The following is a 25,557-nucleotide window of genomic DNA, read 5'->3' on the forward strand; positions in this document are numbered from 1 at the left end:
CAGTATGGGGTGGTTGTAGGCTGCACATGAAGTAAAGTGCCTCATCATGGTGACAAGGTGTGACAGTGGTTTCTTTAAAACTGTACCAGTAGAATGCAAATACCGATAGGTTCTGCAGTGCTGACAGAGTGATGCCAGCAACAAGCCCATTTTCCTAGGATGGGCCTGGCTAAATGTGGAGAGGCTCATCCTCCATAGGATGGCCCTTGGTGTTGCATTCTTTTGGTAATGACAGCCATGAAACAAAGAAAATTACACAATGACCCTTAGGCCTTCTGCCTCCACAATGACAGCGGCAGAAATGGGCAGGGCCTATACTATAACATTTAGTTACCTTTTGGTTCTAAAAATGTAAGATCCCTGACCAGTGACAAATAAGCATTCCACTAAAGGAACTAAATCGTTTCTGTCTTGATATTTTTAACATAAACAAAGTTAGTAGGCAGGTAAATGGGATGGAAAGTTCACAGGCTTTTTCTTGAAGAGGAGAATAAAGGAGTTGGCTAGGTTAAGTTTGTTGTGTATCCGCAAGCAGCAAAAAACACGTTCCATATGACATTTGATCATTTTATTGCAGAACTCAGGATAAGATTTTATTTTTTAAGAATAGCACTAGGAAAATAACTTTAGTCTTCAACCCCTAAGCGTTTATTAGTTACTTAATATGTGACAGGCCCTGCGCTGGTCACCAGAGATGACAAAGAAAAGCAAAAACACTGTTACTGCCCTCAAAGCTCAGGTTTTCTCTTTCTGGAGGGGGGGGGGCAGGGCAACTGGGGTTAAGTGACTTGCCCAAGGTCACATGGCTAGTAAGTGTTAAGTGTCTGAGGTGGGATTTGAACTCGGGTCCTCCTGATTCCAGGGCCAGTGCTCTATTCACTGCGCCACCTAGCCACCCCTAAAGTTCAGATTCTACTGGAGGAGATAGCTGTAGACATGCAGCCCACATATACAGTATAGAAGATAATCTCAGAGGCAACACACAAACAGCAAGGGAGACTGGGAAAAGCTTCCTGGAATTAGGGTTTGAGCTGAGTCCTGAAGGAAAGTGAGAGAAGTTAAGAGGTGGAGTTGAGGAGAGAGAGCATTCCAGAGACTTGGGGGATAGCCAGTACCAAGGTACACAGATGGGGGATGGAGAAACAAGTAGGCCAGTATAACTGGATCATTGAGGGTGGAGAAGAATAAAGTCTAAGAAGATTGGAAAAGTAGCAGAGGGCTAGATTGTAAAGGGCTTAAAATGCCAAACAGGATTTTCTGTTATCTCTAGAACCAATAAGGTCACTAGGACTTATTAAACAAGGGGTGACATGGTCAAGCCAGAATTTGAGTAAAATCCTTAACAACTAAGTAGAGTGGAAGGAGGCAACCCGTTAGAAAGTCCTTGTGGTGCCCCAAGTTGGAGGTGAGTTCTGTCTGAACTAAAGAAGTAGCTGTGTAAGTGGAGGGGGAGGAATGTAAAGGAGAGATGCTGTGTAGTTAGAAATAACAGAATTTGAGAATAAATTGGATACAGGGAATGAAAGTGAAGAGTCAAAAGACAACACCAAGCTGCAAGTCTAGTTGATTGTGGGAGGGTGATGGTACCCTCAAAAGTAACAGGAATGCTGAACTGAGAAAAGGGTTTGGGAGAAAAGATAATGAGTTGTGTTTTGGACAAGTTGAGTGTGAGGTGCTTATGGAACGTCCCATTCTAGATGTTTAAAAGGCGTTTGTTGCTATGGAGCTCAGGAGAGAGACTAGGATTAGATATGTAGATCTGGGATTATCTACATAGAAATAACAGTTGAACCCTTTGGAGCTGATGAGTAAGAGAGCATAGAGCAAGAATTTTTTTAACCTTTTTTTTATGTGTCATGGACCCCTTTGGCAATCTGAAACCTATAACCCCTTGTTTTTAAATGCAAAAAGTAAAATATATAGGATTACAAAAGAAACCAGTTATTCTGAAATACTGTTGTTATCAAAAAGAATTTTTTTTAAGTTCACTGTCTCTTGGTTAAGAACTTCTGATAGAAGGAGAAGAAAAGAGGGTCCAAGACAGATCTTTGGAATACCCATTAATGTGACATTGATGAATATGTAGTAATGAAGACATATATGGAATGGACAGACAGGTAGTACATCCATGAAAGAATTATGTCATGAAAACCTAGAGAAAAGAGAAACAAGTGAATGACGGTCTCAAAGGTTGCAGAGAGGTTATGAAAGATAAAAGTTGAGGAAAGGAAATTAAAACATTGGTAATTTTGGTGAGGGTAGTTTCAGTTGAGTGATGAGGTCAGAAACCAGATTGTAGAGGGTTTAGAAGAGAGTGTGAGAAGTGGAAGTCTCTAATGTAGACAGCTTTCTCAAGCAGTGTAGCCAAGAAAGGGAGGAAAAATATCAGATGATAGCTAGAGGGGGGTGGTTGAATCAGGTGGGTTTTGGGTTTTTTTTGGAGGGCAATTGGGGTTAAGTAACTTGCCCAAGGTTAGACAGCTAGGGGTGTGTGTGTGTGTCTGTCTGTCTGTCTGTCTGTCTGTTTGTCTAGGGCCGGAACCAAACTCGGGTCCTCCTGACTCTGGGGCCGGCAATTTACTCACTGTGCCACCCAGCCGCCCCTTAGGTGGGGTTTTTTAAGAATAAGGGAGACATGGGCACATTTGTTGGCAGGAAAGAAGGAGTCAGTAGAAAGAGATTGAATAATTAGGGAGTTAATGGGGAATAGTCTATTGGAGAAGATGGGACTAAGGGTACATGTTAAGAGGGTCACCTCTTCATGAGAGATAGTAATGAAGGAAGATTAGGGTTCGAGTTAGTTCCTGGTACAGAGTAGGCACTTGATAAATGTTTATTGATTAGGAAAAGATGTCTGAATCATGTGAGATGAGGATTAAAGAGGGAGCTCTTGGCAAATGGTGCAGTTTTTTGGTAAAGTATGAGGTAAGGTCTTCAGCTAACAGCTAAAGAGAGTGGGGGTAGAGGATGGTAAGAGAATTGAAGCGGGATGAAAAGGTTTGAAAAAGCTGCTATGGTGTGTGGAATAGCAGATCACTTAGAGAGATTTAAAAGATTGCCTTGCTACAGTAAGGGCAATTTGAAGTGATGAAATATAAGTCTCTTGTGGACCAAATATCTGTTGCAGGGGGGAGAGGTAAAGAAATTCTGTTAAAAAAAAACAAACATGATAAAAACCTTTTATTAATTAAATTAATTGTATTTTTCTACTCATTAACACCAGTGAAAAGAAACCAACAAAAAATATGTGGGAAAATCTGATTGAGAGGTCAGAAAGGAGAGAGGCTAAAGGCTGCACTCATGCCTCACACCTGTGCTTATTCTCCAAGAATAATTGTAGTTTCTCCAAGAAAGGAGTTGAGATGCAGTAGATATGACAGGTTTCCAAATAACATAGCAAAAAAAATAAAATTAATGTTATTTTAACAGTAAATTAGCTTGTAGGAGTCATTCCAAAATCAGCTCTCTGTGTGCTCTCAGACTGCTTGTTTTGGGAATGTATAACTATAAATCCTCTGGCCAGGGAGACCCATGTGCCATCTCCCAGTAAGGGCTTCTAGTTGTGGACTCAAGTAGGGCCTTGATTCAGTCCTGAGGGAACTTGGCCTTTAAAGCTCAGACTTTTTCTTATCTCTAGCACTTTATATGTTCCCCCACCCACCCCATTGCAATGGTGGGATGGTGGGGAAAGGAATTACTTGCCTAGCATCTCTCCCAGAAGTAAGGTATTGTGTGTGCATGGTAGATAAGGTATAGGACAACTATTTTCCTTTCCAAAAAATATTCTTAGAATACCAAAAACTCATAAGTGCACATTGATTGACTTAAATTCAGTAAATAACCCATAGTCCTTATTATACTCTCCTAGGAGGTTGATATTTAAAATGTCAAAACATTAAATACATTGTGGCACTGCTGAACAGTCATTTTATCTGAACCTCAGCCCTCTATTTCCCAAGTAAGTCCTTTAAGGTCTCTTTCTTCTGGAATGCTATTGAATGCTTTCAGATCATCCTCCTTGTGGCAGTCATCTCCAAGAAGAATGCAGTTACAAAGAACTCTTTTTGCTGCCACTCACTTCTGACTGCAAAGCACATGAGGCCTCAGAAATTCATATCCATGCATGCTACATAGGTTTGTTCCAATCCTATCTCAACTGCAAGTACAAAGGTCAAAATTTATATACCATTAGAGAATAGAATGAAAATGAGAAAATCATGATATGTAATTCCATTCTGACCAATTTAAGGAAGTTGTTCTGGCCCCCAAATAGAGGAATGAATATAAGTATTGATAACAATTTCTTAAAGAAGCTTAACTGGTTTTAGTCAGTTGCCGTAAAAGGAGAAAGAAGAGCTGAGAAAATTTAATCAAGTCTTTCATCTTGATGCCAGCCAAGAGATATGACAGTCAGGGTCCATTCCAATTTGTTTAAATTCATCTTCAGAATCTCATGGAAAAAAAAAAAATCTTATGGAGAAGTAACTTCCATTTGAGTTAGCTACCCAATTACCTCATGCCTCCTCTATCAAAACTCTGAAATTCACATAAGGTTGAATAATGTTCAAGCAGTTCAATGAGAAACTTCACTAAGTAATATATTCTAGCCTAGAACTGCACAAGAAGTCAGGGAACAGCCTACAAGCAAGAGGTAAGGTACCTATTCCCCCAATCCCTAGCAAAGTTAGCACCAGTACCTCCTAGCTTGATCAAAAATAGGACATGTATAGCCTACAAAGTTCTGTACCTCTTGTCAGCAAGAGCAGAGAGCCTCAAAGATCTAGGGCAGAAGCAAACAACTTCAGCAAGGGACAAAGCTTGGCCCTGGCGAAATGAATTTCAGGAACTAAAGCTTCAGAGGTGAGTAAATCAAAGAAAACACCATCCAGTTTAAAAAATTATTGCAGATCTAATTGTGTAACAACTACAAGCAGAAACTCAAAGAAAAAAATGTGAATTTTCCAAAAAGACTACATGAATTTTCACCATGAAGAAATAGGGCAGGAGATAAAAATGAAAATAAAAGCTCTTTAAGGAAAAAATTTGAAAGAGAATAAGTAGCTTAGAAGAAAGAGTGAAAAAGAAAGAGAAAAAAACCTTACCCAAGAAAGGGAATTCTTGAAAACTAGAATAAACCAAATAAAAATGAGATTCTTTTTTTTTTTCTTTTTGGAGGGCAGTTGGGGTTAAGTGACTTGCCCAAGGTCACACGGCTAGTTTTTGTGTTAAGTGTCTGAGGCCGGATTTGAACTCAGGTCCTCTTGATTCCAGGGTTGGTGCTCTATTCACTGAACCACCTAGCCACCCCAAAATTAGTGATTTCTATGACATAGGAGCATTCAACAAAATCAAAAGACTTTAAAAACGGAAGAAAATGTAAGATAATCTTATATCAAAAAACAATAGACCAAAGAGAGATCATTTAAGAATCAATGATCTCTGAAAAACAATTTTTTTTAAAAACCTGGGCCATATATTTCAAGAAATCATAAATAAAAACTGTCCAGATCTATTAGAACCAGGTGTCAAAGTGAAGATAGAAAGAATTTCCCAATCACATCTTAAAACGAATCCCGAAATTAAAAACACCAGAATTCATTCCCCAATGCACCCATAAAGGACTTAAAGTAACAAGGAATTGTAGTAAGGATCACACAAGACTTGTCATCATCTACTAAACACCAGAGTAGAGCTTGGAATAGAGTAGTCCAGAAGGCAAAAGATACAGACTCACAACCAAGAATAACTTGCCTTGTAATACTGAATATGATCCTGCTGGAAAGTGGACTGTTTAATAGTACAGAAGACTAAAGAGTTTCTGATGAAAACACCAGAATTCAGTAAGACCTTTGAAAAATAAGTACAAGTCAGTCCAGAGAAACCTAGAAATGTAAATTTATTTGAGTACTTGCAAGTAGCTTTACAATGATATAGGGTCAACATTCAAATGGGGGAAGACAAACAAGTGTCCCTTCAGAATGTTAATTCCTCAGAGTGTATTGAGGAAGCTAAATAAGAAGAACAGAAGACCAGGGCATGGGTTGGTACTATTCTGGGAGTTTTAAGAAGAGAAAGAGAAGGGAGAGTAAAAGAAGGAATACACTAGTATTGAAAGGAAAAAGAGGAGGATTGAACTTGCCATTTCTCATAATTAGGGTGTCTAAGAAGAATATAAAAATATGGAGGAAGAGATAGAGGCAGCAAGCATCAAATAAACCTTTTATCTAAAAAAAAAAAAAAGGTTGAACGTATATATACACCACACGGAATTTGATCTAGAAATACATCAAACTCAATAGGGAAATAAATGGCTTCAGGGAGCAGAGTAAGAAGAACAGTTACAAGCAAAACAATCTGATTCTGAAAGGAGGGGGTCAGATAACTAGAATCAAAGGGAGGTGCTTTAGATTGCCTCAGCCATTTGAGGAGTGGTTGAAGAAATTGTGGTATATTAATATAATGGAATATTAACATGACATAAAAATGATTTTAGAAAATTTTCAGAGAATACTAGGTAGTATGAATTGACAGTACAGTAATTGGAAGCAGAGCAGTTTCTACAAGGACAACAACCCTGTTAAGAAAAGCAACTTTGAAGATGTAAAAATTCTTATTAAAGCGTTGATTTGTCCTGCATGTTTTCAGAGAATCTGTGAAGAAGCATGACAGAGAGGTGAGACACATATTTTGGGGTAAGATCAGGGTATAGATTCATTTTGCTTGACTATGCTTAAATGTTTACAAAGGTTTTTGGGTTTGTTTGGTTTTTTTACCTTTCTCTAGGTTTTTTGGAGGATGGAGGGAGTAGTAGCATTGCCCCAAAAAGGGGGGACCATTGTGACATTTTTTAAAATGCACAAAAGAGAATGGAAAGCATTTCAGAAAGACACTCAGACAAGGAGGACAATTTTGAAAATGTGTAGAATTTTTTTTTAAAGTAAATGGTATGAAATGGAGAGTGACAGTTTGCATTATGACTGTGTGGGAAAAGATTCCATTTTTTCTGAACTTAAAGTTCAGAATTTTAAAATCTAGTTTTAAAAACTTACAGAGGGGCAGCTAGGTGGCGCATTGAATAGAGCACCAGCCCTGGAGTCAGGAGAACCTGAGTTCAAAACCAGCCTCAGACACTTAACACAAAACTAGCCGTGTGACCTTGGGCAAGTCACTTACCCCCAATAGCCCTCCAAAAAGCAAAAAAAAAAAAAGTCTTACAGAGAAACCAAAAGGTTACAATTAGTATTTCTTCATAAAGCAACAAGCAGTGGATAGGGAAAACCAAGCATAAAGAAAGGTTGGAAAAGAGACCTAAGGAAAGTCATCCCCATGGCTTTTGAAGATTAAATTGGGAGAACCACAGATGAGAAGATTTTTTTTAAAAAAAGCCCTAAAGATTTTTACAACAAACTCTTTTTCAGCATTGATGACAATGGAGCCACCACATTTGCAAATCACAGCCCCAGAGGTGTTTGAAGAGGAAGTAGAAATGGCATTGAAGAAGACAAAGATTGAGAGGAGCAACTAGACTAAAACAAGTTTACCAGAGGAGTCTTTGAGGGATTGATTCTCAAGGTATCTGAAAGAGAGAGTGATACCGCAAACATGGAAAAAGAAATCTCTTCTTAACATTAGCAAAGAAAAGGCAACCCAGAGAATGTCATTATCTTCTGTCCCATATACCTACTTTCCCACTAAAACTTACTATGAAAATAATTTACACATTACAAGTATAAGGGAACAGGCAGGCTACCATAGACAGTACTCTGCAGCAGGCCCTATCTTTACATTAGCACAACTCCCTGAAGGGTAAAGAACATTTGTTGGGTAAAAAAAAGCATTTGATTCAGTAGAGCAGAGCACTGCCTTAAGTCTCTCCTCTAACAAAGGGTCCCCCATTCATGAATTCGAATCATACCAGATTCTTTGAAGTATTTTGTTTCCAACCCTCTGATCATTCATGAAGGCATAAAGCAGGGGGATGTCTACTTGACAGAGATAAACATATATGCTAGTATCATGGAAGATGTCCAACACAGGCTCCAAATGAAAGTAGAATTCTGTATAGATGGCAAGATCTTCCAGATGTTTCTGTTTGTAGATGATATTTTGAAGATTTCATCAAAACCCCGGACATGGCAGAGATTCCCAAGTGAGTTCTTTAATCACTTGAAAAGGAGTGACTCAACTCTCTACACAGGAACAGCCTAAGTGACTGAAGAATATCTCTCATCTTAACTCTCATATTCACTTGGATGCAGAATGAACATCTCAAAAACCTTGTCCATCCCATCCCTTGGGCAGTTAGTAATTGAACAGTGAATTGAGCCCAGAATTGAACAAAAGGAGAATGGACTGGGCTGCTTTTGCAAAGTTGTAGGGGTTTTAATGACTCTAGGCTTCTCCCTCATCTTTTTAACACCTTTTTTCTTCTGTTAATGTATGGAGTCATAGCAAATCACAGTCTTTGAAGAATTGAAGTTGAGAATTACTTAAAGGGCAGCAGAGAGGTATATGGTGGGTGTGAAGAGGCTGCAGCACATTACAGATGAGCAGTTGTGCAGAAGAATCAGCATAAAGGATGTCTTCAGATAAATGTATGATGAGGGGGAAAATGGAGCCAGTTACGTAGTAAAGGGAAGGATTACCCAAGGACAGCCTACACATTTCATAAAAGGCAGCATATTGCAATGAATAGTGTGCTGGATTGTGGACCAGAGAGACCTGGGTTCAAAGCCCGCCTCACAGTGCTATTAGCTGTGTGATCCTGAGGAAGTCACTTAACCTCTCTGTTTCATCATCTATAAAATGAAGTTAATAGCATACAATATATAAAGGTGTTGTGAGATTCAAATATGTAAGACACTTTGCAAAATTAAAAGTGCTATGCTGATCTTATCTGTAATGTCAAAGAAACTAGAAACACCCCTCTTTCCCTGTGGCGTGTTAGGGGAGCCCCTTTGGTAGAATTACAGGAGGATGTGAACAAGTCTTGCATAAGATGGGCAGACATGGCTAGCTGCAAGCTGCGTTGTTGCAGTGTATCCACATTGAAGAGATCACAGGATCATCAGATAGATGGTGAAATTGATTGCTTTCGTATAGGGCTATATGACAAAATCCTGTATTTTTCAGCATGTGTGAAACTGTAAAGCTCACAGATTCGGAGTTAGAAGTTACCTTAGAAATCTCTTCATTCAGACTTTACCTCAACAAGGATACTGTCTTTGAGCCATCATCCTGATCCTCCTTTTCCCCACTGGAATCTTAGCCTCTACCCTATAATCACCCTGTGCTCTGGTAGTCTAGCTTTAGCCTCATCTGATCTAGCTCCAGGGATCCACAGCACTTCCTGAGTATTTCCACACCATGGTACCACACACCTACCCTACCCCATTTCCCAGCTCTCCTTTATGTGTTACCTTTCTACATTAGAATGTTAACTCCTAAAAGCCATGGACTGTCTTGTATTTGTATCCCCTCTGCTTAACACAGTTCCTGGTATGTATTAAGTACTTTATATAGGCTTTAACTGTCTGTCCAGAATATCCCCCTAGATTGGTCATCTAGCCCTTACTTGAAGACTACAAATGAAAGGAAAAAGCTTCCTCCCTGCCTCCCAAGAAAGCTCATTCTACTTTTTGACAGTTCTGATTATTTGTAAATGCTTCCTTTAATATAGTAACTAAATCTGGATCTGCACAACTCCCAATTATTGCTCTTTCATGTGACAGCCCTTCATATATTTGAAGTTGACCATTATATACCACTCCAGGCTCTTCAACTCCCCAAATTGCCAACCATCATCTTAAACGAATGATCCTTCTAAACATATTGATGGTACAAAGGCAATGTGATACAGTAGAATGTTTGCTAGAATTAAAGTTAAAAGAAAGACTCAAGTTAGAATCCTTCTTTTGACATTTATTTAACTGTATGACCTTGAACAAGACACTTAACTCCTCTAGGTTTCAATGGCATCAACTGTAAACTGGGGATAGTTTTGTTTACAATGTAAAACTTCATAAAGTGGTGGTTCTGATCAAAAGGGAAAATTAGGTAAAATGCTTTGTAAACCTAAAGCATTGTATAAATGTCAGCTGGTTATATGATAAGGATATTCAGGTTTTTATCCATTAAAAATAAAACGAGTATCTATCAGATAAAGTGAGGAGTTTGCAGTGCTTCATCAATTCTGTATGTGGAAATTACATACAAGTAGCCTCAAACCCCATCTATAGAGTCTAAGAACTTAAAAAGTTCATATTTTTTATTTGTACTTCCTTGGTACTCTGTACTGTAGCAAGTGTCAGCAACTAGTCATTCCCTGAATACATCTCATGATTTCCTCCTTTTAAGACTTGCTTGTGCCATTCCTCCCCATGCTTGCAATACCCTCCAACCTCCTGTCCACCCCCACTGTCCCTCCGCACACACACATACGCCCTGAAATGTCCCTTATCCATAAACTTCCTCGATTCCCTTCCTTGATCCTATCTCCCCCCAAAAGATCCTCAAACATCCTTTCCTTTGAACTTAACCTAAAATTTCTTTATATTTTCCTGGTACATGTTCACTCACAGGTATATGTATGCCACTCACCTTAGACCATCAGTTCTTTGAGAACAGTTACCCTCTCTTACTCTTCTTGATTTCAATTCAGTAAACTTTTATTAGATTCTTACTCTATGTGAGGTTTGCCTTATGGGGCAGCTAGGTGGCGCAGTGAATAGAGCACCAGCCGTGGAGTCAAGGAGGACCTGAGTTCAAATCCAGCCTCAGACACTTGACACACTTACTAGACGTGTGACTTTGGGCAAGTCATTTAACCCTGATTGCCTTCTGAAAAGCAAAAAAGAGAAAGAAATATTGAAGTTAAAAGGTTTTGGTATCTCTGCTAGATATGCGTGAAGATGGAGAAATGAACACAGGAAAAATAGATGACTTCCTAAATCTCAATATTTAGAAAAAGTTCAGAAATAATAAACAACCTCCTGACTCCAGTTCAAAACTCTGTCTGTAAGGTTCCCACCAGATCTTGGCTCTTTGACATCAGTCATAGAAATCTGGTTCTAAGTGTAGAGAAACAGTTGCTTAAGAAATCTTTCCTGATAGAATAGACAGTTTGGTTTCAGAACCAGTAATGTGCCCAAAGTGTATTTTGTCTCCCTGCTCTTATAGAAATACTGTATTCCAGTCACTGACTATGTTGTCTAGGTACTTACTGGTACTTCAGGCTATCTATATCAAATTTAGGAAGCAGTGATCCACACCTTGCCATCTATAAATTAATGGTAGTTCAGTTGCTTCAATAACTTGCTGAGTATAATCTTTTATTTTTCATGTGAATGTGAATGAATGAAACATCTCTTTAAATTTGAACAGGCCCTCAGTGTTCCAGCAGCCTGTAATTTTTCTGGGAGCAGATGTTACTCACCCTCCTGCTGGAGATGGGAAGAAGCCCTCTATTGCTGCAGTGGTTGGTAGCATGGATGGACACCCCAGCCGATACTGTGCCACAGTGCGAGTGCAGACATCTCGCCAGGAGACCTCCCAGGAGCTCCTCTACAGCCAGGAAGTGATCCAGGACCTGACCAATATGGTTCGAGAACTTCTGATCCAGTTCTACAAATCTACACGCTTCAAGCCCACTCGCATCATTTATTACCGGGGAGGGGTCTCCGAGGGACAAATGAAGCAGGTACCCCTTCAGTTTTTGCTATTAGAGTTTGGAAGGTGACCCATATTGGGAGAGAATTCTGATGCTTTTCCCTGCCTATCATCTTTTTTCTTCCTTCCCCCTACTCCCAGCAGTGTGGGAAATTTGACCCCCATTTAAATCACACCTAAAGTAAAGAAACGAGAATTGTCATCTAAACATAACTAACTTTCTAACTTCTAGGTAGCTTGGCCGGAATTAATAGCAATTCGGAAGGCATGTATTAGTTTGGAGGAAGATTACCGCCCAGGTATAACATACATTGTTGTGCAGAAAAGGCATCACACTCGACTCTTCTGTGCAGACAAAACAGAAAGGGTAAGGAATCATAGGAAAAACTGTGGCATATTGTAATGGGGGTGTTGTCCAGCAAAGTTTCATTTAACTCGTTACCTTTGAAATTTTATTTTCCTTGTTGTTCTATCCTGGGTAGATGAGGGAATGTGAGAGTATTGTGCATGTAAATCCATAGCATTTATGAGCATCTAAATCTAACTTTTCAATGTTCAAACCAGGTAAGTAGATAACTTGGAACACTTACTTAGTTTATCTCACATTTTAATTGGCCCAGGTCACAAAGTTGGAGATTTGTATTGGGAGAATAACAGATGTTGGTTTATAGAGGTTTTCTGATTGGTAAAATGTCAGGTAGCCACAAACATTGGGGGCAGCACTGTGACAAAACAGAAAGTCTTCACACAGAATGCTTCTAAGTTCTCGTCACGCCTTGTTTCCATAATTTCCTGCTGCTATCTTTTGGGTAGGTTGAGGGGGGAAGTAAGGGAGGACCGAGTCAGAGGCCTCATTCTTAGGATTCATGGCCTTTACCCTTTCCTTTCTCCTGTGGCCTCCTTCTCTGCCACCACATCCAATGTAAACAGGTGGAGGTAAGTTATTAGTTGTACAGTCTTACATGCCTCAGCTTGCTTGATCTTGGCTTACAGCTTGACTATCTCTTCCAGGCCTCCCCTTTTTCCTGCCACAGGTAGAGTGGCTCCTCCTGTAGCTCAGTCTTCTGTGTCCCTGTCCTTCCTTGTTAGTTCATGCTTATTCACAGCTGTATTCAAAGGCAGAGCTGATTCTTTTTATTCCTTTAGTCATTGAAGAAACAACATGTTTCTGTTTGGGCATTACTTCCACAAACCTCTGTTTCTATTCTTGCAAATTCTTGCAAAATCCATATGGTTGCCTCTTAAACTTTATCAGTAGAAATTCCTTGAACAGGTTTTTCCTCTGTTTAGGTCAGATATCATCGTTTTCAGTTATTAGTAGCTATTCCAATTCTTAAGATTTCTTTATCTTTGTTATCTATTTGTCCATAAGGCTTTAGGACCTGAGTTAATTAGCCTGTCCAAGTCCTGGTGGAATTCAGCATTTTCTTCACCAAGCTTCTGGGATCAGGCCTTCCTTATTTCTGGGCTTCCCTCACACCTCAGACAATATTAATGTGAAATAATCACAGTAACACTATAATTCATTTACATTTCAACTCCTGTGACCCCAGAAAAGTGTCCATATCTCTACAAGAGTCCATTGGAAATTAGATTTTTACTCTCAATTCAGCATTGCTATTGCAGATGTATGAGTTTGCAGAAGAAAAAAATACAGTCATAGCTAATTATCAGGGTCCAATTTAAATAATTCCTGCATATTATGCTAAGCGTTCTAAATTGGCTTTTTCAAATGTAGTTGAAATCTATATAATATAATAAAAATAGAATTTGGTTTCTTTTGTTGATTGTTTATCCCTCACTCTGTCTCCCTGTATTTGTGCTTATTAGGCTTTTCACTTGTATAAAGACCTAAGAGATCATTTTACAGATGAGGAAGCAAAAACCCAGAGTGATTGAGTAAGTTTGCAAAGCCACATGGCAAATGGTGGAGCTGAGACCTGGACTTCAGGTCCCTTAATTTGCTCTCCAAGGCTTTGTTTATCATAATATCAAGTAAAGTAACCTTATCCATCTTGGGATGACATACATGTGGCCCTATCACTTTTCCTGTGATTAACTTACTAAAGTATTTCTAACTTAATATTTTTACTGGAAAGTGGTTTTATGTTTTCCAAGTAAGCAATAAAATTGACTTAGGAGGGAAACTTCTCATTTTAGAACCCAGTCCAATTTTTTTCCTCTTTCACACAGATATTGCAACCTGTACTACAAATGACTATGATCAAAAGCTAGGGGCTATAGGGAGAGTAGTCCCTTATTTAGACCCTTTCAGGAAACCCTTGTCTGGACTGCTATTGGAAGATGGTTGAGAATTAAATGGTTGGGCTAGAAGAAATTTATAGGCAAGCTACCTGCAACACCTCATTTGAGTAGTTTACTTGTCAAATATTGTTTACAAAGGAAGAAAGAATTCTGCTTTATATGGCTCATTATATCTTTTTGTATGCCTACATGTTGTCTTTTCTAAATAGGTGGGGAAAAGTGGTAATGTACCAGCAGGCACTACTGTGGACAGCACTATCACACATCCATCTGAATTTGACTTCTACCTCTGTAGTCATGCAGGAATTCAGGTAATCTAGAATTGGGCCAAGATTTATGATTTGATAGGATAGAGATGTGTAGATATATCTATATATCTGATTCCCAGCCTTTAAATAGGGAAATCCCATTTTAATATCCAAAAATGGAATAAAAGTCATTTTACTATTACTATCCACTGATCGAGAAAATACATAGGCAGAAGTTAATATAAATTCAATAACACTTGTAAATGAATTCAATTTTTATTCATTTATAATTGTTTTTGATTGCGAAAATATCACCCTTGATCTTAAGAGAGGTGCTACAGGCAGGGGAAATGGCCTGGTTTTTCAATAAAAGAAAAAGTACAGGCTACAGAATATAAGCTATTGAGCTTGACTTGAACTCCTGGCAAATTTCAAGAAAGTATTATTGAAAGGATAAGTAATTAATATCTAGAAAATGAAGCCATCAATCATTCTGTCAGTCTACAAACTTTCATGTGCTAAAAGCTGGGGATACAGAGTCAAAAGTGAAATTGCCCTTCTCCTCGAGGAGATTATTTTTGATCAGGGAAGATCACATATACATAATGAGTCACTAGCAGCTGGGTGAATCAGAAAAGACCTCATGTAAGATGTGCCATTTGAACTGAGTTTTAAAGGAAGCTAGGGAGTCTTAGAGGTGGAGGTGAGGCAAGAGTGCATTCTTGGCATGGGGAATCACCTGGTCAAAACTCACTTGGCAGATAGACTGTCATATGTGAGAAGCAGCAAGAAGGCCAGTGTGGCTGAAAGAGAGTGAATGATTGGGGAGCAGTTAGAAAAGGCTGGAAAAGCAGATTGGAGCCAGGTTGTATAAAGGGCTTTAAATGATGCATGGAAGAGTTTTAATTAAATCCTAATGGACCCACTGTTGTTGACTGAGTAGGGCATCAACATAGTTAAAATCTGTGCTTTAGGAATATCATTTGGGTTGCTGTGTGGAAGGTAGATTGGAGAAGAGAGGCAGGAAGACCAATGAGAAGGTTATTGTAAGAGTTCACAGGGAAATATGAACCCCTAATTAGCATGAAAGTTAGCTGAATATGGATAAGGGAATATATTGGAGAGATGTAGAGGTAGAATTGACAAGACTTGATTACCAATTAGATGTATATAGAGAAGAAGAGAGAATGAAGAATTTAGGATGATTCCTAGGTTTTTAACCTGGAAGACTAGAAGGATGGTGGTGCCCTCAATGGAAATAGGGAAGTTTAAAAGGGGCACAAACTTGAGTGGAAAGATAATGAGGTCTTTATTTTAGACATTTCAAGTTTTATACATGTATGGGACATCCAGTTAAAAATACCCGATAGGTATTTTATGATGCCAGGACTGGAGCTCAGTTTGGAGAGGCTTCATCCAGAATTGGTCATATCACAAAATGTCGAGTAGTTAACCTGCCAAGGCACACCGAGGTAAGGGACAGGGATAATACCTGTCATTTCTTTAGCATAGAGAACTTCCTGGTGAGGAAACTGCTCTACCAGTACAGCTCCACACCCTTTCTGAAGACTGTAGTCTTAAAGAGGGTTACCTCAGGCTTGGCACTGTTTGCCCAGAATGATACGGCCAGGATGTATCAGAGGAGACCTTAAACCCAGGTCTTTCTGGGCTATGTCTATAATAAAAATGACAAAATTATCTGAAATTTTAGTTCTATACCAATCAAAGTATCAACTAGAATACTATATGGAGCTAGTCAAAATATAAAACTCACTTGGAAGAAGAAATAAAGGCCTGGAGATTATCCAGGGAGATGATGAAAGAAACCAGTACAAGACCTCAAACTCTATTATAAAGATTGATCATCAAAATTTGGGAATCAGAAAGACCTCAATTCTAGTCTTGCCACTGGCATATTCTGGCCTTGTAATCCTGGGCAAGCAACTCAGTCTCTCAGGCAACTCTCTATAAGGTGAATGGGAAGTGCCAATCTGCACTGGTAGAACTTGTTTACTAGTTTAAATGACACTCATCGAAATGAAACCACAGGTTTGGTTTAAAAAAACATCAAAACTGTTTGGTACTGGTTAAAAATAAAATAGAGCATTGGAACAGATAAAAATCAGAAGCGAACAAAAATAGTATGATAGGTCAGTGTATGATAAACCCAAGAGCATGAACGTAAACTCATGGAAAGTTCCTTGTTCAACAAGAACTGCTGGGAAAATTGGAAATCAGTCTGGCAGGAGCTAGGCTCAGATCTATAGCTTATACCATATGCCATAATAAGTTCCAAATATGTACACAACTTGAATATAAAAGGTCATACCATAAAATTAGAAAAAAGGAAGATATCTTAAACAGTTATGTTTAAGGTAAAAAGTTTTAAAGCGTGAGGCAGCTAGGTGGCGCAGTGAATAGAGCACCAGTCCTGGAGTCAGGAGGACCTGAGTTCAAATCCAGCCTCAGACACTTACAAAAACTAGCCATGTGACCTTGGGCAAGTCACTTAACCCTAATTGCCCTATGTAGCTTCCCCCCTACGAAAAGTAAAAAAAAAAAATTTTTTTTTTAATTTAAACAAAAAAGTTTTAAAGTGTACAGGTGATTATTATAGGAGATAGTAATTAGGCAGAAGGAGAACACAGCCAGTGTGGGTCAGAAGTGGAGCCTGAACCCAGGCCTTCCTGGCTCCTTATCTACTCTGCCAAAGGCGATCATAAAACACAAAATAGATGGTTTTGATTATGTAAAATTTTAAAACTTCCATACAATTAATCAATAAAGATAGGATAAGAAGAGAAACTGTTAAAGTAAGGAAAATATTTGTATCATATGGCACTGACTAATGTGATGGCTAAAATATGTTAAGAAATCAACACAGACACATCAGACCAAAAGCCTCTTTCCTCAGTAGATGAGTGGTCATGGAATGTGAATGGTTTTCAGAAGTGCAAACTACATTTGACCATATGAAAACATGCTGCAGATCAGTAGAGAAATACATATTGAAACAGCTCTGAGATTTTATTTCCCAAGTTGGCAAAGACTGAGAAAAATTAAAAGGCTAGAAAGACTGAGAAAACAAGTAGACTTAACTTTACCATTGGTGGAGCTGTGAATTGTTGTAACCATTAAGAATATCGGTGTGAATTATGCAAAAGATGTGACTAATTTTTTTTATTCTTTAGCCCTGCTAGGGCATTCACTACTGGGCATATATGCCAAGGGAATCAGGGACAGAAACAAATGACTGATATGTGTAAGAATATTTATAGCAGCACATGTAGTAATCAGAGAATCAGAAACTAAGTGGGTGCCTTTTTGGGGGGAATCATCTGCACAGCCTGTGAGATAAAATACTATGCATTTAGAAATAATGAACATGACAAATTCAGAGGAACATGGGAAATCTGGTATGAATCGATACAGACTGAAATAAACAGAGCCTAAAGAATAGTGTACACAGTGACTACAGCAATATCAATTAAAAGATCACTAAAAGGAAACTAAACTCTGAACACCCGAAAAGCATAGAATAGTCACATTTGATTGTAAGTTCCTTGAGGGCAGGGACTGTCTTTTGTCTCTTTTTATATTCAGAGCTAACCTAACACCTAGTAGTCATTTAAATGTTTATTGTTTCCTGAATTTGTTATTGAATTAGTTCTAGTAGAGAGATAATAAAATATACCTTCATCCTTTCAGCAGATAGGTACAGAACTATCAAAACATAATGTTGTATGTAATGTCAGATACAGTTAAAATATTGCATGGATTATTTTGTTTTTCTTTACAACAGGGGAGAATTAAATTTTACTGGGGTTCAGGATACTTGTAGAAAAGATTATGATATAAAAACTAAATGCAACTTTTTTAAAAAGAATTGGTCAGGGGCAGCTAGGTGGCACAGTGAACTGAGCACTGGCCATCGAGTCAGGAGGACCTGAGTTCAAATGCGACCTCAGACACTTAACACTTACTAGCCATGTGACCTTGGGCAAGTCACTTAACACCAATTGCCCTGCCTTCCCTCCTCCAAAAAGTAAAAAGAATAGGTCTTATCATGCCAGTTTTCTAGCTTCTTATAGGAATGTTGACAAACTAGTATATCATCAAAATGATACAGATACAGTTTGTTGGGATTTTAACAAATCATTTGACAAAAGTTTCCATGTTATTCTTCTTTAAAAAAAATAGAGAAATATGAATTAGACAGTAGTACAGTTGGGTAGATTTGGAACTCACTATCAGCTTGGAATGCTATCTAGAGAATCTGTCCTTGACCCTTTGCTCTTTGACATTTTTATTGGTGATATGGATAAAGGCATAGATAACAACACTTATCAAGTTCACAGATGATATGAAGGTAGAATAATAGCTAAGCGACTGAATGACAGGATTCAAAAAGATCAAAGGATCTCAACAAACTAGAACATTTGGCTATATCTAATAAGGTGAAATTTAATTGTGATTAATGTAAAGCCATTCACTTGGGTTCAGAAAATCAAATGCATAAGATAGGGGAGGCATAGTTTACTAGCAGTTTGGAAAAGAACTGAGGATTTTAGTGGACTGCAAATTATGTAGGACTCAGTTGATAGCCAAAAGAGCTAATATGATCTTAGGTTGCAGTGAGTATTAAAGATTGTACAGATGTCGTATCTTCTGCTGTAGCAGGTCAGGTGCTTGTCAGATAGCACTGGAGTATTTGTTAAATGCTGGGCACCACATTTTTGGAAGAACGTTGACAAGCTAGAGTGAGTCCAGAGGGTGATGACCAGGGTAGGAAAAGGCCAGGAGAAGGCTTGTTGGGAGGATATGATAGCTATATTCAAGTATTTAAAGGGAAGTCCTGTGGAAAAGGAATTGGTCTTAATTTGCTTAGCCTCTGGGGTCAGTGGTAGCTGCCCAAAGGCAGACTTAGGTTTTATGTAAAGAAAAACATCCTAACACAGCTATTGAAAAGTGAGATGAATTGCCTTGAGTGATAGGGAGTCTCTCTTCACTGAAGGTCTTCAGATAAATAACCAGTTGTTGAATTACCCGGTGGACTTAATGAACTCTGAGGTCCTTCCCAACTCTGAAATTCTGACAGCACCACTTATGTTTGAAAAATATACATGAACACACACACAACCTATTTATTCCATTTGTGGGAGGTATGTTTACTGTGCTGTCACATTGCATATTTTGTTGGAATTAAATAAAGATCAAAATGAAAACATAGTCTCTTCTTATTGAGCGGTGACACAATACCCCCTGTTGATTATTTTGGGAATCACTGTCCTAGAACTATCATCATCTGAGCTTTGGAATATTAGAATATTGTTTCTAAGTGTAAGGAGAAATTTAAGTAGCTCTTAACTCTCCAGTGACAGCACAGCTAGTTTCAGTTCCAAGTTCTTCTTAAAACACTCTCTCTCTCTCTCTTTCCAGGGAACCAGCCGACCATCCCATTATCAGGTATTGTGGGATGACAACTGCTTTACTGCAGATGAGCTCCAGCTTCTAACTTACCAGCTCTGTCATACCTATGTAAGATGTACTCGCTCAGTCTCCATTCCGGCCCCAGCCTACTATGCCCGATTAGTAGCATTTAGGGCAAGATACCATCTCGTGGATAAGGATCATGACAGGTAAGAATCTTTAAGGCAATAAATTATCTTCTTGTTTTTGAGGAAGCACATATTTTTCAAATTTAATTGTTCTAGCCTTTTTGTATTAAAACATTCTTCTAAATTCTTGATCCCAAATACCACATAAAATGGCATGGCCTCATTGAGAATTATCCTTTACACCATGAGAAATCAATTCCTGAAACCAGACTACTAGTTTATACTTGTACAGCCTGTGAAGCAGCAAATATAAACCTATCCTAGGAGAAGTGAAAAACAGTAGCAGCAGACTGTTCAGAGGACATTTATAAAGTAAGAAAGGCAGTCTGGCTTTTCAGCAGCATTTTATTCAGTCTCCCAAGGTATAGCCAGTTTTGTCCATATTAGGAAGCATAAAAAATGCTCCTTAGACTTGACTCTAAGCAATCTTGAGCCCCTAATCTGTGCATGTGGCTTTAGTTCTGTAAATGTGTGCCAGTGTGTGTGAGGAGTTGTGCCAAAAACATCGTGCCCAAAAGCACTCATCTGAAGCAAGCAGAACATCAGGACTGGTTGTTGAGTTACTCCATGAGGAGCAGAGCACGTTCAGCCTTTCCTTCCTTCTCTGAAGGAGCCCTTTTCCGAGCCTTGCCTTCAATCAGATGCCCACTACAAAATAGCAGTGTACCTTCTGCTCTAAAAGTCTACATGCATTAGCACTGACTTCTTGTTGTAGGGCCCCATGCCTGGGGAACTTGAATTCCCCTGCCACTTCATAGCATGTATTGGTTGCACCTGGTTCTTCCTTGTTTTTTTTTCTTCACAGTGCCGAGGGAAGTCATGTGTCAGGACAGAGCAATGGTCGGGATCCCCAGGCCCTGGCCAAGGCTGTGCAGATCCACCACGATACCCAGCACACAATGTATTTTGCCTGAGAGCCTTTGTGAAGACTGAGCGGGTTTGGCACACCTTGTGGTCTACTTACCATGTGGTCTTGATATGTTTTGAAAACCTACTGCTTCTATTAGATAGGGCCGAGTTGACTTCAGTCTTCTACCAGCAGTTCTGAACAGTCACAGTGTCTGATTCACCAACAGAATTGAGCCATTTTTTTTTGTTGTTGTTTTGTTGTTTGGGGGTTTTTTAGTAATAGAAATTTGTAGACTTTTTTCTGATGCATTGGACTGAATTTTTACCTCAAAGCATAAATAAGACTGATCATCCTGAAATTTTTAAAGAACTTGACATAAGAGGTTTCTATTGCATATTTTGCTAGTGGTGGTGATCACAATCCTCCAGTTTAATGAGATGAAATTCTTTTTGCTTGTCTTCATCAAGCAGAGGTGCATGACTGAGAGGGAAAAACCACCCATCATTTTACTTCAGTGTAGCTGTCTATTGTGTGGGGCCATAGACTTTTTAACAGAGATTTTTTTACTTTACTACTGTAAATGCCTTTATGGAGCATTAATTTTGGAAGGTATTACAGCTTGTCATTTTTACTAGTTTTATCTTTTTGATCTCTGCAAAAGTGTGCTGGTGCAGGCACGAGCAGCAGAGTGATTGCACTATTTGTGACTGCAGACTCACCAGGCAGGTCTTATTGGGTAAACCTTCTTTGAATGTGTCATAGAACCAGAGAGAGATGCCTGGGATGATTACAGATAACACTGCCATGGGATAGTAAAAGTACTCATGTTTTCCCCTTCTTAAAAAAAAATAGAAAAAGAAAAAATTAGCTTTTAGGTATTTTTCCAAGTTTTACAAAGTGCCCATTTTATGCTGCTGTGTGGTTTGATAAATGTAAATGATTTTTAAACTTTTCTTGTAGATGGTTAACTTTGGCAATAAGCTTTTTTTTAAAGGCTCCCCTTCCTGCCACCACTACTACCCCCAAAATATAGTTTTCTGGCCAAGGGTTGTGCATAAATTTATCTAATATTTCTTATGACTTCACAATCTGGAAATTTCTGAAACCAGTAAGAAAAGACACATTTTCATGCCTTTTTAAAGGTTATTTTTACCTTTTTGTATTCACTATTGGTGTCCTTTCCGTCTTATTTTCTTAAAATAATCTTGAATGTGATTGTTTCCCTTAGGAAAGGCTTTTGCCAATTTGTACAGTCAGTATGTTGTGTGGTGCTAGCAACCTAGAGATGTGTACTTGTACCAGCATTTTGAACTTCTTTTCCTTTGCAATTTAGGATGCTCCCACAGTTACATACAGTGCATGTTTTATAAAGTTGTGTGTTATAACTACTATATGCCAGGCTAGATTATTCTCTTTTCACTTTTTTCTCCCACTGCAATTGATTTTTTGGCTAAAATGTGTTATAAGAGGCTTGATATTTCCTTTACCTTTATATTCCACTTTTTATATTCCACTGACTTAGAGGGTGACTTCCTCTCATGTTAAAACAAAAGGGAATTGAGATCAAGCAAGAATCAGTCACACTGTAAACTCGCCTGGTCCTGTGTCCACCAGATGGTGGATGGACCCTTTTCCTCAGAATCTCAGTGGCTCCCCACAGGGGTAGCTGCTCTTAGCTCAATAGCAGTTCTGAACCATGTATACTAAACTAGCCTTTTCAAAAGTTCAGCAATATCAGATGCTGTTTTTCTCCAGTCTTTTAAGCAAGCTTGTAAATACACCCAAGTTTACATTTCTGTCTACAGTCTCTTTTCAGCAGCACCACTGGGTGTGCTGAAGCTACTCGACAGGAAGTTTTATAACCTATATTGAATGCTAAGACTTGATACTTTGTTTTACTCTGTCAACATTTGGGACTGAAGAGTGAGCTCTGCCCCTGAGGCACAGTGCACAGATTTCTTTTTTTTTTCTTTTCTAAGCTTTTCCTTTTTAAAAAAAATACCTCAATTGGATAATAAAAATCAGGACATATGTCGGTGAGAGGCTGGTTGCTGCTTCAGCAAGATGGCTGCTTTTATTCACTTTTGTTCAGGGAGAGCACAAAGAATAAACCCATCAGCAACTCTGTCCTCCAGCCTCAGAGAAAGAGACACAAGGCACCTAGAAGAGAAGATGGGCCCTTTGGATGAGGACCAGAGGGATCTGCCTGCTGGGTGTCTCTCTGGCCAGGTGAGGTCATTTGAGGATGGTTATCAGGCGAGAAGGTCCTGCTTTTTTCTCTGACAACATGTGCTCGTTGTGGGGCATGCATGGAGTACAGTGAAGCTGTGACCTCAGATTGGATTGATTCTAGGAAGGACCTCAGCTTGCTCAGGTGCACCTGCACTGAATGGTTTCTTTAACCAGTGTGGGGGGATGGGGGGGTGGGGCTTAATTTTATAGGAACAATTCCTATTATAACAGTGCAATGCTGTCACTTTTGGAGGAAAGTAAAATGCGAGTGTATTAATAACTACAATTATTGGGGGGAAAACATTGCCATGGGGTATATCTTTAAGATGTAATCACTGCGAAATCAGAATTGCAGCAATACTAGCATAAGCAGGTCTGAAAGTAGAGTTAATTTGCAGTTTGACAGTTTTGACTATATAACCCCTTGGAATGAACTGAGTCATTATGCATGTGTCAATCAATGGGAGGTGTGCATTCTGTAGCAGTAGTGTATAGGATGTTTGGGGTCTTTCTGTTTTTAAATAAAGCCTATTAGGCACTGTTATGTGATGTGTGAAAGACTGAAATGTAGCAAATTTAATTCGGGGATGAGGCACAAGAACATTTACGAAGAGCAGTGGTGACCCCACTGTGAAACCAATTAGGATTTCTTTTTGGTTAAGAGCTGAATTCTGAACAATCTATAAAATGGACTGGCTGGCTTGCCCCAGCCAGGTGTCTGGGCAGGCAAAACATATTTATTCTTACTGTAAGTACTACATGATAATATTGTGCCTGTAGCTGCTCCCAAAGGTTATGATTTACAGGCAAACACGTTTTGCACAATTTGTATCCTCTGATCACATTCTAGGCACAAAGGTCAGGCTGGTCTACCTAGCACAACAGCCTTCTCCTTCCCTTCCTCTGGGAAAGATGTCCTTGTTCAGAAGCTGTTTGGCAAGTTATCCTCTCTGCTTTTCCCCCAGCAATCTTTGTGAATGTTCTCTAGAATTTACTTGCTCAATAGCAAGGCAGTAACTCTACTTTCATTTTAAGAAAGTAGAGTCCAAGGGCATTGTATCAATACTGTTTCAACTACAAGGTTTTTTCCTTGTAAAATTTAAGGAGAGATCTTGTTATCACTTAAAGATTTTCTTATCCCTTGCTATTGACATTTTCATGATCTTTCTATGTCTAATGGCTGAAACTTCATTGTAAAATGTTTGCATCTGTTCTTTTGACTGATGATGTACTTTTGTTTCTATATTGTTAGACTTGTAATGTTTCAAATGGTATTTTATTAAATTTGGATTTGGATGTATGTCTAGCAATATGAGGTACTTTCTGAACTATTAAGGGAGGGGAGGGGGTGTCATAAGCCTGGTGTTTCGATAGAATGTTGATTGTTTCAGTTTTGCAATGTAATTTTTTTTTTTGGCTTGCAGGGATATTTTGTGTTTGTGTCCAAAAAAAATAATAAATTGGCATTCTTCTGCCAAATGCTTTTTTTCTTGTTAGTTGTCCAATAAAAAGGAGTATATAGAGATGGCAACAAATATGGTTGCTTTTTAAAAAATTATTTCCTTTAATTGATGATTTATTTGGAAAAAAATAGGGGTGGGAAACTTGAGAACTACTAATGAATGTTCAGAAATGCCTATTTGAAAATCCAAGAATGAGCCACAGTAATATTTCTTATGTAGAGATTTGGAAGATTTGCCAGACTCCTTGGTACAAATGCAAGTCCTCAAGGGAGAGCTACTTTTTTCAATGCCTGAGGTGCTGCCTCCAGAGGGCAGTGTGTTCACATGCATGTAGGTCTGGTTGTACACCTGAGATGAATTAACCATGAGCATGGATCACACAGGAAGGGGGCTGGCTTAGCCTCTGAATTATTTATCAGCATTAAAATGTTGTTTAGGCAGAAGAGCACATTCACACAGGCTTAAAGTCAGAAGGGACCTCAGAACCTAAGAAATCTCCTTTACAACCTAACAGGAGTGGTCCAGACATCTTGTGAAGACACCCTACTTGCAAAGGCAGACAAGCCCCATTTCACTTTGTGACCTTTCTTTTACATTTTATTCTGTATTTTACCTTTCTTGTACATTCAGTGGCCTTTCCTTAAATCTCTGACCTCGGCAGCTTTTAACACTATTGACTGCTTCCTCCTCCTGAGCTTTCTGTCTTGCCTAGGTTTTCACGACTGTTCTCTCCTGGTTCTCCTGCCTGTCCCAATGTTCTTTCTTAGACTCCTTTCCTGCATCTTTGTCATCATCATCATCATTCACATCCTTTCCCTTTGACATGGGTATACCACATCCCCATCCCATATACACTGAGCTACTAAATCTTGCCCCTATCTCTGCATTTCTCCTGTCTGTCCCCTTCTTTCCACTCCCAAAACCATTACACTAGTTTAGTTCCTCATCATCTTTTGCCTAGACCACTGCAATAGTTTGCTAATTTGTCTTACTGCCTCCAGTCTCTCACTATTCTGGGCCCCAGACAGCAAAGTAATACTCTTAAGACATAGGTCTTGCCATGTCATTCTCCTCTTCAGAAAATTTCAGTGACTCCCTATTACATTTAGGATAAAACACAGATATATAAAGGCCTTCTAAGTCTAACCTATCTTTCTGAACTGACTTTACATTACTACCCCTTGCTGTATTATTTTGAACCAAACTGGCATACT

At 38.9% G+C, this 25,557-nt stretch overlaps 1 protein-coding gene across 4 annotated transcripts in view; it reads left to right on the forward strand.

The window, feature by feature from the left end:
* Positions 1-24,359, forward strand: part of AGO4 (argonaute RISC component 4) — a 48,167-nt gene extending 23,808 nt beyond the window's left edge. For all 4 annotated transcript variants that reach the window (XM_069067924.1, XM_069067922.1, XM_069067921.1 and 1 more), the window contains 5 exons: positions 11,383-11,698; positions 11,900-12,034; positions 14,142-14,243; positions 19,620-19,819; positions 20,604-24,359. In XM_069067924.1, coding sequence (XP_068924025.1) covers positions 11,383-11,698; positions 11,900-12,034; positions 14,142-14,243; positions 19,620-19,819; positions 20,604-20,712 — 862 coding nt within the window. In that variant the 3' untranslated portion in view covers positions 20,713-24,359. The remainder of the gene's footprint in view (positions 1-11,382; positions 11,699-11,899; positions 12,035-14,141; positions 14,244-19,619; positions 19,820-20,603) is intronic.
* Positions 24,360-25,557: the final 1,198 nt, after the last annotated feature.

This window comes from Petaurus breviceps, unplaced genomic scaffold (assembly GCF_028583685.1).
Source record: "Petaurus breviceps papuanus isolate PSGF00001 unplaced genomic scaffold, PetGlider_PUasm1.0 90760, whole genome shotgun sequence".
NCBI classification, from domain to species: domain Eukaryota; kingdom Metazoa; phylum Chordata; class Mammalia; order Diprotodontia; family Petauridae; genus Petaurus; species Petaurus breviceps.